We start from the raw sequence: 12,987 nt of genomic DNA, 5'->3' as shown, positions 1-12,987 counted from the left end.
GACCATCAATCATATAAGCCTGTCACATACATGTCTTTAAATCCGTCATTAGTCAAAGAGAGGGCGTCTTGTCCTGCTCCTGAAATCTGCTCTTGCATTCAGCCCAGTCATCAGCAACAGCGCATTGGGGTAGGTGCATGTCTGACATCAATGTGTGCGCAATAACATTGATTATGTTTATAAAATTAACATAGTCATGGCCAAAAGTTTTGAGAATGACACAAATATTAATTTCCACAAACTTTGCTGCTTCAGTGTCTTTAGATATTTTTGTCAGATGTTACTATGGAATACTGAAGTATAATTACAAGCATTTCATAAGTGTCAAAGGCTTTTATTAACAATTACATGAAGTTGATGCAAAGAGTCAATATTTGCAGTGTTGACCCTTCTTTTTCAAGACCTCTGCAATCCGCCCTGGCATGCTGTCAATTAACTTCTGGGCCACATCCTGACTGATGGCAGCCCATTCATGCATAATCAATGCTTGGAGTTTGTCAGAATTTGTGGGTTTTTGTTTGTCCACCCGCCTCTTGAGGATTGACCACAAGTTCTCAATGGGATTAAGGTCTGGGGAGCTCTGGCCATGGACCCAAAATATAGATGTTTTGTTCCCCGAGCCACTTAGTTATCACTTTTGCCTTATGGCAAGGTGCTCCATCATGCTGGAAAAGGCATTGTTCGTCACCAAACTGTTCCGGGATGGCTGGGAGAAGTTGCTCTCGGAGGACGTGTTGGTACCATTCATTTTTTCATGGCTGTGTTCTTAGGCAAAATTGTGAATGAGCCCACTCCCTTGGCTGAGAAGCAACCCCACACATGAACGGTCTCAGGATGCTTTACTGTTGGCCTGACACAGGACTGATGGTAGCGCTCACCTTGTCTTCTTCGGACAAGCTTTTTTCCGGATGCCACAAACAATCGGAAAGGGGATTCATCAGAGAAAATTACTTTACCCCAGTCCTCAGCAGTCCAATCCCTGTGCCTTTTGCAGAATATCAGTCTGTCCTTTATGTTTTTCCTGGAGAGAAGTGGCTTTTTTGCTGCCCTTCTTGACACCAGGCCATCCTCCAAAGTCTTCGCCTCACTGTGCATGCAGACGCACTCACACCTGCCTGCTGCCATTCCTGAGCAAGCTCTGTACTGGTGGTGCCCAATCCCGCAGCTGAATCAACTTTAGGAGATGGTCCTGGCGCTTGCTGGACTTTCTTGGGCGCCCTGAAGCCTTCTTCACAACATTTGAACCGCTCTCCTTGAAGTTCTTGATGATCCGATAAATGGTTGATTTAAGTGCAATCTTACTGGCAGCAATATCTTTGCCTGTGAAGCCTTTTTGTGCAAAGCAATGATGACGGCACGTGTTTCCTTGCAGGTAACCATGGTTGACAGAGGAAGAACAATGATTCCCAGCACCACCCTCCTTTTGAAGCTTACAGTCTGTTAATCGAACTCAATCAGCATGACAGAGTGATCTCCAGCCTTGTCCTCATCAACACTCACACCTGTGTTAACGAGAGAATCACTGACATGTCAGCTGGTCCTTTTGTGGCAGGGCTGAAATGCAGTGGAAATGTTTGGGGGATTCAGTTCATTTGCATGGCAAAGAGGGACTTTGCAATTAATTGCAATTCATCTGATCACTCTTCATAACATTCTGGAGTATATGCAAATTGCCATCATACAAAATGAGGCAGCAGACTTTGTGAAAATGTATATTTGTGACATTCTCAAAACTTTTGGCCACGACTGTACTGTTGATACTTAGGCTATGGTGTAATGTAATGGTTTGCCTTGTATGGTAGCTTTTGTGGGTTGACAGTCATGTAGGTGTCATAACCAGCCATAAAATAACAACATACCATATGTCACAGCAGGTCCAAATATATGCGCTATGACCATATTATGACTATGACGCTGGGTGTCAAGGTATTTCTTGCCCAATTTATCCATCATTACATTTGTGTATTTTTTATTTTTAACAAGAGCAATGGAAGCCAAGCCATCTGTGCCTTACGAATGACTATAGAAATTATGCCAGTCAGTGCAGGGCTATTCATTATGTGGAGGCTGGTGTGGCTCCGACTTGGGCAAACTGCTGATTTCGACATGTTCCAGGAAGTAAAATAAACTCCTTTTGTAAAGCTTGGCTGTAAGCTCTAGTAGCATTATGTATCCACTTGCCCAGTCGAGCAGTGCATTGTCCCACTGGCTCTGATTACAAAGCTGCTTAAGCATACCTATTATGTCGCAATAATGTGGTTCCCTTTCAAATAAAAAAACTCAAGTGCAAACTCAGTTTTGAGAAGCAGTGCGTGCATGTAATTATGTGTAGTGTAGTGAAGTGAGTGCAGTGCCAAAGGGGATGCTCTTTCCAGCCTTTACCCTGAACACATCCTCGTGGCTCTCCTCCAAGTCTCCATTGCTGGTGACCGATATCTCTGCCGCAGGGCTCCTGTGGACCTCCTCATCCATAGTGCTGTCCTGCAATCACAAACAGATATGGTAAGATAAACAGTGTTTCATACATTGCATGAGACTTAGCTCAATTTCCTCTTCCAAGTGTGCACGAGTGAAGCTGTAGGCCTATGCTTTTAACCTAAAGTTTGCCTAGAAGAGTAAGTAGAGGGCTCTCAACAGAATTTGATGACTATGGGCTGCCATCTTGTGGTCACTGCCACCAGAAGTGATGAACAATACTGCAGGATGTTATCTCAATATATTAGGATGGTTTTTAAAATAGACTCAAGCTGAATTATTGCATAAAAGGAGATCAGTCAACCTTCAGAGAATTACACACGTTACCTCACATGCAAGCTCACCTGACCACTTCATAGAGCAAGAATAATAGGAAAACGTCAAATGTTTTTTAGAGCACTGATAAGGATGGAGAGATGTGGTTTAGTGAGGAAGGGGGCCGAGGTCAGGTTAGGGGAGAAGGAACAGTTTATTATGGCCCACATCACTTCATTTCCTGCCTAGCAATAAAGATGTAATGTTTAGAGAGAAGGAGACTCCACCCAAATATATATATATATATATATATATATATATATATATATATATATATATATATATATATATATATATATACTACCACTGGTGGAAATTGGTTTGTCTTATGCAGCTATATGACCCAGTGGGTGAATAAACTTGGTTTGAGCTTGATTAAACGTTTTTTTTTTTATCTGTTTATTTAGAACCTAACAACCAAATTAACAATTTGTAATCTACATAAATAGAACTGGAATCAACGCATTATCCTTCGGTTGTTCCAAAGATCCAACCATTCTCCATGGCAATGCTTTTACGTGGGCCTCTCCCAGGCCATTCCAGGTCTCCCATAGTTATCTGGGCAAAAAAAATCCAACCATCTCCTTAGTCCTTTAGGATTAGATGCTGTGTTATGACTGAGTAACAGATTCTCAAATTGCCTCATTACCTCAGACAAAGCAGAACTATCTGGGTCAAGTAGAGTTATTGTACTGCTTCATATTTATAAAATAGGACTCCTCCATGGAACCTGGGCAAGGCAAATTCAACAGACACAAGGTGTCAGTAAATATACAAAAAAATGTCCACATACCAGACCAAACAAAAGTTCCAGTTGTCAAATGAGATAGGGCTAAATGTCTGGTATGATATTGTTAAGAAGAGATTCAAAGGGCAACCCTTCAAGCCATTTAGATACTTCAGTCACATGTCGTCACCCATAGGGAGAATATGTAGGACTGTGAAAAGCAGCACATTCACACCTTTTCCCACAGAACCAAATTGACTGTCTGAGTCACCGTCTGAAAAGGATAAAAATACAGATGGGCGTACTTGCTAAAGCAGCAACACCAACCCTGTTCATGCAGCAGGAATTGTGTTGGTCAATTAAGCATGAATCTGTGTGTTTAAAGGCTTTGCTTAAAGCATGGGTCAAGGACAGCTACAATTATAAATAACTATTCATTGAAGCACTTCAAAGATTCATCAATTCCAAATTCTCTATAGGAAATAAAAAAGTATTATTAGGCTATAAGGTAGAAAACCTTGTGACATTGTCATCATTGACCCATAAGGAATTACTGGAACGGTGGTTAATAATTGGCCTTTTGATGCCGGCTATAAATGTTAATGGCATAGGCAGCTGTATTACGTCAGTAAGTCAGGCTTTGACACATTGTCTTAAAACACTACCATAACTTCCTCTAGCAAGTTGGACACAGGAGAATGGTGTTCACACATCACACTTAAACAAAAGCCTGAATGACAAAAACTTTGCATTTTTAGGGCCAGGATACCCAACTTGGCATAGCTACGGTGGAAGGCTAGCATTTTTATAGCACCCAGTCAGTATAAAGCTAACTCATAGCAGCTATATTATCTGCATTTCTGAAACCAATGTGGTAGGAGGTTGGCACTTGGCATGGTCCTCTGCCATTGTCAAGGGTTTATTATTACTTGGAAATACCAAAGTCGAACATGAACTCCTCCCCTCAGTTGCCTTGGACTGTTGTCTAAATAATGCAGATAGCCGCCACTAGATAGCTAGCCAAGAAAGGCTAGCACCAGCGTAAATGCTTGTGTGAAGTGCAGGTAAGCTTAACTGCTCCATTCACAGACCATGCTAATGAGATCAAGCAGTGCTAATGCTAACATCAAAATGAGAGGATGAGCCAAGCCCTTAAGAAGATTTAAAATGGCATCACAGAATGAGCCAAAATCAACCGGCGAATGGGACAGGTCTGCTTCATTGGAACCAGATGAGATCAAGTTCATGAACCAAGAGTAGGCTATCTGGAGGCTACACATTAAATTTGTTGCTGCCTAAATATTACTATTATTTCGCACTCCACACAAATGGGAAAATACACTACAAACAAGCGCAAACACAGAGCACTGCTTTGTTTATGTGTGTGTCATTTGGTATGTGCATGAGTACATGAACCGCTTCAGAAGACAAAACCTAATAAAAACAAATAATATTTTGGAAGCTCATCCGGGGAAGAAGTAAGCCAGTATACTTTCTCCTTATTCCGTTGCATTAGGACAAAGCATAGGTCCTAATGCATTTCCAATAGTTCAATAGGATTCAGTGTATGAAGATATTCTCTGTCATTGGACTTGTTTTAAACATTGCCAAAAACCAGCTCCATAAGATACAACAAGCTTCGTGAAATTATTTGGACTGCTTTGGCAGTGGTGTGTGCCAACGGTGCAGAGAGAACCAGGTATCAGATAACACACAACGTGAATATTTAAAAAGGCCACAAGACGCCCACACGCAGGCAGGCAACAGAGACATCCACAGGTAGGCTTGTCTAACTGTTGAGGTAGGTAAGACAGACTCCCATCCATCTTGTCCTCCCAGAGTATGAGTTGTAACAAGCCAATATAGCTGTACTAATTTCTGAAGAACAAAGACTGGTTACAAGACACAGAAATGGTTCTAAGGTACTGAAAGGGTGAACATGGGGGCAAGGTTTGGCATATCAGAGAGACAGAGCTCAGGCCCCTGGAGTTCAGTAGCCTGGAAACTAGCTGACAAGTGGGGGGAGGGAAGGATAACAACAGCAGCCTCCTGATCAGCTGAGCTGAGGGAGGAAACCAAGGCTCGCTTCTTAAAGTGCAGGGCAGAACATAAGGCACCCGGGGCTTACTAGCGAGACGGGTAAAGTGATTGCATAGTATGTGACTACTTCATGCAGCCCATTACAGAGATCGAGTGCATAAAAGATTTCTATCAAAAAAAAGAGGCAGTTATTATGAAACCACGACACTTCCGGAGGGCATCACCACCTGAAGCACACTCCATTATGATGCACAATTACTCATTTGACGTTGGCAACGACCCAAGTGAATCTGCATCGAACTAACAGCTTGGAGTGGTCGGACACAACAGCAGGGGATCTGACATTGACTGGGAACATCGAGGCAGCAGTCCAAATCCCTCTGCCTACAGCAATTACCCAGCCATGTGACAGGCCTATTCAATTCAGGGTGCTGTATCCACACACACACAGGAAACACTGGGTGGGATTCTTATAGGCTGACCACACTGCTCGCGTCACATGCGTGAGCATTGCAAAATAAATTTAGAAATCTTTGCTATTCAATTATTGCCCCACACTGCTCGCTCGATGAGAGTCTGTGTTGCCAAGGGCTAAAATAGAACTCCTTTCTATTTCTGACGCAGATCGCGCTGCAAGTCCTGCCTCTGCGATCTCCTCATTGGTTATACCCACGTGGGTGATTGAAAGACGAACTGTGTTGCCGGTCGGTGTAGTAATACTATGAAAGTTTAGATGCCAATCACCATATAAGTTCAAAGATGAAAAAGCCTGGAAGGAGGAGAGATGACTAGAAACGATTCGGTTGACCATTTTATGTGTGGATTAATTGTCAGACTAGAGGACCTTTTGCATTTCAGGTAAAATAACAACTCAATGTTTATATCCCAGGACAAATTAGCTAGCAACAGCAAGCTGGCTAAATCGGACAAATTAGCTAGCAAGTGCAAGCTAACTAGCTAAATTGCCATAAAGGTTTAATGCTTTTCGACCTGTTCCCAAATGAATGTAATTGGTTCAGAGTTTGTTTTGATATTTTAACCTGCGTGTCGTCATCGCGTTTGGTGTAGGGGGACAAAATAAATGTATGCACGATGGCGTACGCGCGCAGCCGGTTTGGGTTCCGTGTTACAGTTGCTGGGATCAGTCACACGTACAGGCCACACCATGGCTAGGATGGGACAATAGTGTCACTACTGCATAAAGGTGGCTGCTGGTATGCTGAGACTCGAAGGCAAACATAACATCACGGCATGTACCTGTAAACACAACTCAATTAAAGTGAATCAATTAAAATACAAATTTAATTAAACAATTGTATTGGTATTAGGCGGAGAATGCATGCAGGGGAATTCGCAGGAGGCATAGCCCATCACCAGCATTTTCACTGGTGCTACCAGACACCACAGTACAACAACTAACCAGGAAGTATACCCCGTACAACTAAGATAGTTAGGCAAAATTTAAACCAACAACACAAATGCACTAGCCCATACACCTACTAGAGTTGCACCAAGCAGACAAATTTGAAAGGTAAGGGGAAGGCACCAACAAAGGGATCAACAATTAAAGGAAATTTAAAATCAATAATTATTGATTCAGAGCTTTAACTCGAGTTCATGTTGTATTTTGTTAAGAAGTGGTTCATAAGCTATATCAGCATTGGATATCATAAAAATAACGATATCCTGAACTATGGTGTAATGCTATCCACGTTTTTGTGACATATAGCAACATGAACCAGAGTGCTGGAATTAATGATTCCCAGAGCTGTTCTCTGCATTGAAGATAAATGTCACCTTTGTATGAGTAGCTTCATTTTTCTTTTGTTCCTTTGGTGTATCATTATCAGTAGTCACTGTATGGCAAATTTCCCTTTTAGCACCGGCATTGTCAGAATGTGCATTGCCACTAGTGTTTGGATCATCATCATCATGCTCAGCATTCACACTGTTTTGCTTAATTTCATTGTCGCTCTGAACATTATCATTTTGAGCGCCATCACTGTCTTCAGCATTATTGTTGTCATTGTGAACATCACTGTCGATTTCTGCTCTGTCATCATGAGGCACTTCATCATTGTTCAGTACATAGTCAGTACAATCAAAGCTGTGAGCATCCTCCTTGCTCTCTCTTCGAAAGTCCTCAGTATTCTCAGCCTCCATAGATGAACCCATTTGCATGTCCTGGCCTGGAGCCTTCCTGGACTCAGCCTCAACACTGACTTCGGACATTCCTGAAAACAAACATAGGAGGGCATGAATAGGTCCCTGCCAGCCACCACATGTAATAACGTAGAGGGCATCGATCCAGGCAGCTGCATTGGAGGCCAACACCTCAAGACGCAAGATAACCGTCCTTTCAAGTTATTGATTTGCTGGGGGAAAGAATGTAGCCTTAACTCATGGCACGCTTGCTTGTCCGGTGATTCTGTTTTACTAAGACTTAACAAGGAGTAAATAAGTGTGATGATATTACACAGGCTGACTATTGTTAACCTCTCTCGGGTATGTGGGACGATTTCGTCCCACCTACGTAACAGCTACTGAAATTCCAGTGGCGCGATTTTTGAATCGTTAGAAATACTATTACTTCAATTTCTCAAACATATGACTATTTTACAGCTATTTAAAGACAAGAATCTCGTTAATCTAACCCCACTGTCCGATTTCAAAAAGGCTTTACAACGAAAGCAAAACATTAGATTATGTCAGCAGAGTGCCCAGCCAGAAAAAATCAGACAGCCATTTTTCAAGCTAGCATATAATGTCACAAAAACCCAAACCACAGCTAAATGCAGCACTAACCTTTGATGATCTTCATCAGATGACACACCTAGGACATTGTGTTATACAATACATGCATGTCTGTTCAATCAAGTTCATATTTATATCAAAAAACAGCTTTTTGCATTAGCATGTGACGTTCAGAAAACGCATAACCCCCGGCAAACTTCCGTTGAATTTACTAACAGTTTGCTAAATTACTCACGATAAACGTTCACAAAAAGCATAACAATTATTTTAAGAATTATAGATACATTACTCCTCTATGCACTCGATATGTCCGATTTTAAAATAGCTTTTCGGATGAAGCACATTTTGCAATAATCTAAGTACATAGCCCGGCATTACAGGGCTAGCTATTTAGATACCCACCCAGGTCAGCATCCACCAAAATCACATTTCCTATAAGAAAAATGTTCTTACCTTGCTTGTTCTTCATCAGAATACACTGCCAGGACTTCTACTTCAATAACAAATGTTGGTTTGGTCCCAAATAATCCATCGTTATATCCAAACAGCGACGTTTTGTTCGTGAGTTCTAGAATGCTTCTTCGCGGTCCCGCGCATGGCGCATTGGCGTGTCAAAAATGTCTAACTATTCCATTACCGTACTTCGAAGCATGTCAACCGCTGTTTAAAACCAATTTTTATGCCATTCAACTCGTAGATTAGTGATAATATTCCGACCGGGAGTATGCATTGAGCCTAAACAGCCGAATAAAATTTCTCCTCAGAAGCGACTCATGCACGCGCATCATTCAAAGGTCCTCGGAGCATCCACTTACAAAAGGCGATAATCTGTTTCAACCTGAGGCTCCCTCGTAAACCTTCAGTTATTTCGCGGGCTCTGAGAGCCTATTGGAGCCCTGGGAATTGTCACGTTACAGCTAAGATCCTTACTTTTCAATAAAAAGATGCAAGACGCACGACTCCTTGTCAGACAGGGTACTTCCTGCTTGAAACCTTGTCAGGTTTTTGCCTGCCATAGGAGTTCTGTTATACTCACAGACACCATTCAAACAGTTTTAGAAAATTCAGAGTGTTTTCTATCCAAACCTGAACAATAATATGCATATTCTAGCTTCTGAGTTGGTGTAGGAGGCAGTTAAAAATGGGAACATATTTTTTCCAAAATTCTCAATACTGCCCCCTACCCCAAACAGGTTAAGAAGAAATACTAGGACTATTTTAAATGCAACTCCAAAGAGTGGCATAAAGAACCTGGGCCACTATTCCAAAGAGACAAAAGTCAATGCACATTCTTGCATTCAATGGCAATTGACAAATTATGTAAATAGCTTTGCTGCTGGATAGGCTAGTTCCTCACCACACAATCATTGTTTGTGCAGGGATCTTGACCAATGTCTGCAGGGGCGATTCCAGGCAAAAGCGACATAAGTGGTCGCTTAGGCTGGGGCCCAGATTGAAAATGACTAACAAAATCACTCAGATATCACAGCATGGCATAAGTCATTACAAAATGCGTATAATTGCAGGAAATTACCTTTAAAAATGCTAAAATGTCTTTCTACCCCATTGGAAAAAGTGGCAGAATTACAGAAAATAAGCTGTAGAGCTGCAAATGCGAAACTGGTTATAAAATTGCAATGTTCTCTCCACCGGACCCCATTGCAAAATGTGTAGAATTGCAGAAACATTGTTTTAAAACTGCAACTTTTTCCTCTATGCCGAATGGCAAAATGTGTAGAATTGCAGGTCACAAACTTTAAAACTAAAATGTCTCTTCAGTCAAGAGGAAGGCCACTAAAATATTTTCAGGTGCGGGGCCCCTCAACCAAATCTCATTTAGGGCCCCCAATTGGCTAGAGCCAGCCCTGCATGTCTGGATATGGAGGGAGGAAGCATCCACTCTGACATTCAAGAAAACTTGAAGGACTAGAGGGTCTTGCTGATTCTCTTCTGTCACAACTTTATGACTTTTTATGACTGTTAAACAATCTCTCTTCCTGGTGGAGGAAACAAAGTAATTTTAACCTTAGGTGCACTTGTAGTATACAAAATATTAGGAACACCTGCTCTTTTCATGACAGAATGACAAGGTCAAAGCCATGATTCCTTATTGATTTCACTTGTTAAATCCACAACAAATCAGTGTAGAAAAGGCGAGGAGACAGGTTAAAGAAGGATTTTTAAGACTTGAGACAATTGAGACAAGGATTGTGTATGTGTGCCATTCAGTGAGTGAATGGGCAAGACAAATTATTTAAGTGCCTCTAGAGGGTGTCAAGAATTGCAACGCGGCTGGGTTTTTCAGGCTCAACAGTTTCTTGTGTGTGTCAGGAATGGTCCACCAGCCAAAAGACTTCCAGCCAACTTGTAGGAAGCATTGGAGTCAACATGGGCTAGCTGCGGGAAGCATTGGAGTCAACATGGGCGAGCATCCCTGTGGAACTCTTTAGACACCTTGTAGAGTCCATGCCCGACAGATTAAGGCTGTTCTGAGGGCAAAAGGGGGTCAACTCAATATTAGGTAGGTGTTCCAAAATGTTTTGTACACTCAGTGTATAGGCCTACTAATCTATGACTTTGACCATTCCTGCTTTGTAGGCAAACATAACTGTTCTCTCTGATCTCCTGGTAATACCACAAGACTGTGGCTCCAACTGTAAAACAGTGCTTCCTGTAGATGACCAGTTTTTAGACCATATACACGTCATGGAAAACAGAGTATAAAAAAATAGATTTAAGGTGGCAAAAAATATGACCATTTAGACCTCTTAACAGAGAACATTATACTCTTCCTCAACATTTCTCATAACATTGAAGTAATGTTTTACTTTAAAATGAGGGTGCTGATGAATCCTGTTAAGTGAAGGAAGCGATTGGCATGATGACATGAACCAAATGTATCCAAATGAGGGGATGAGGGAAACAGCTGGTTATGTTGGATATCAATCAATCAAATGTATTTATAAAGCCCTTCTTACATCAGCTGATGTCACAAAGTGTTGTATAGAAACCCAGCCTAAAACCCCAAACAATGCAGGTGTAGAAGCACAGATATGGTTGTTATTTGGCTATTTTATCAACCAATTCAAGTGCGATCAGAATTGATGAATGTAAATTACATTTCATGTTTAACACTTTATTCCATAACAGGGGGCGTTGTTGACCTAAATGTCTGACTTTAGTGATATGTAGGCCTATATAGAGAATAATGAAAGCAACAGGGAAACTTCGTTTGGCATTGGCCCGTTGCCCCGGGTGGGTGGAGGTTTTGGGGAATCTCCAATGGAGTGTCTAAAAACATACAAACGGGGACATGCAAAACCCGCCGGACTAAATGTCATAATGGACACGTAAACGGTAGGGACATTTCAGTAGTTTGCTATCTTAAAAAAAAAAGAGTACATGCTAATTAGTAACCATCTATAACGTTCTAATTTATCGAATGAAAATAAAACTAATTGGCTAACTTTTAATTGATAGCGAGCTAAACCCTGAAAATGTGTCGGGCTTCGCTGCTACCCTAGCATTCCATTATAACAAAGCGACACTCACTTTGGATTTAAATAGTAACTAACCGCTACCTAGCGAACGTTAAAATAGTTCTTAGTTAACTAGAAACATTAACGTAGCTGGCTAGATAGCAGGTACAGAAACTGTTGCCTGTTAGCTGTAACGTTACTGTTAACTATGAATGACAATGTCGACTCCGTCAGTCAGAAGAACGTAACTAACATGTTGCTTAACGTTGGCGGTGCCACTTTCTGCATTTGTCCAGCTGAGTACAATCACCAAACCCGGAAACTAGCGGTGACACGATAACTAACTTTTAGAACTAGTCACGGTACCTACCTAACGTTACTAGATTTCTACACACAAATGTCATTGGTAGTCCCATAGGACGGCGCACAGTTGGCCCAGCGTCGTCCGGGTTAGGGGAGGGTTTGGTCGGGTAGGCCGTCATTGTAAAGAACAATTGTTCTTAACTGACTTGCCTAGTTAATTAAAGGTTAAATAAAATAAATAAAAAAGCTAGCTAAATCACATGACACGGTCATAGACCGTCACTACTAGCTAAAGCTAGTTAGCTAGCTTGACTGCTTGTTGTTGTGCTGAAAAACTTAAATATGCAACTGATAATGGTCAGAAATTGTACCTGCAGCTTTTGTCCGGACCTTTATCTCTGTGTTTCTTGGTGCAAAAGGTTCCACTCCCGGAATTTGCGAAGAAAATACAGCTAGCTTACTACTCACTGAATAACATGTAATTCAGCGCCCATTGGATCCCTGGTGCCCCTGGCTTGTGTGAAGCTACCCATAATAAGGACGTCTGTGGAATTTGCGGTTCGCATTCAAAATAAAAGTTTCCCACTGAAACTGATACAAATAGTGGAATATTACGAGATCATGCTAAACAAGGTTGGAATACATAATTAATTTGACAAACAGTAAACAAAAAAACAACAGTTCAAATAGCACTGTGTATGTATTAGATTGCATACTTGCATTGGGGCATGCATACACTGAGTGTATAAAACATTAGGAACACCTTCCTAATATTGAGTTCCATCCCCTTTTGCTCTCAGAACAGCTTCAATTCATCAGGCATGGACTCTACAATGTGTCAAAAGTGTTCCATAGGGATGCTGGCCCATGTTGATTCCAATGCTTCCCACAGTT

General features: G+C 41.5%; 1 protein-coding gene across 3 annotated transcripts in view; it reads right to left on the bottom strand.

The window, feature by feature from the left end:
• LOC115202072 (arfaptin-1-like) overlaps nt 1-12,636 on the bottom strand; it is a 41,843-nt gene extending 29,207 nt beyond the window's left edge. For 2 of the 3 annotated variants that reach the window (XM_029765939.1, XM_029765940.1), the window contains exons 1-3: nt 12,465-12,636; nt 7,355-7,791; nt 2,383-2,481 (exon numbers count right to left, since the gene is read on the bottom strand). In XM_029765939.1, the coding sequence (XP_029621799.1) occupies nt 2,383-2,481; nt 7,355-7,789 (534 nt within the window). In that variant the 5' untranslated portion in view covers nt 7,790-7,791; nt 12,465-12,636. The remainder of the gene's footprint in view (nt 1-2,382; nt 2,482-7,354; nt 7,792-12,464) is intronic. The other variant, XM_029765941.1, reaches the window with a different exon arrangement.
• Nucleotides 12,637-12,987: the final 351 nt, after the last annotated feature.

This window comes from Salmo trutta, chromosome 11 (genome assembly GCF_901001165.1).
Source record: "Salmo trutta chromosome 11, fSalTru1.1, whole genome shotgun sequence".
Lineage (NCBI taxonomy): Eukaryota > Metazoa > Chordata > Actinopteri > Salmoniformes > Salmonidae > Salmo > Salmo trutta.
The sequence above is the reverse complement of the archived record's forward strand: the minus strand, read 5'-3'. Positions and strand labels throughout refer to the sequence as shown.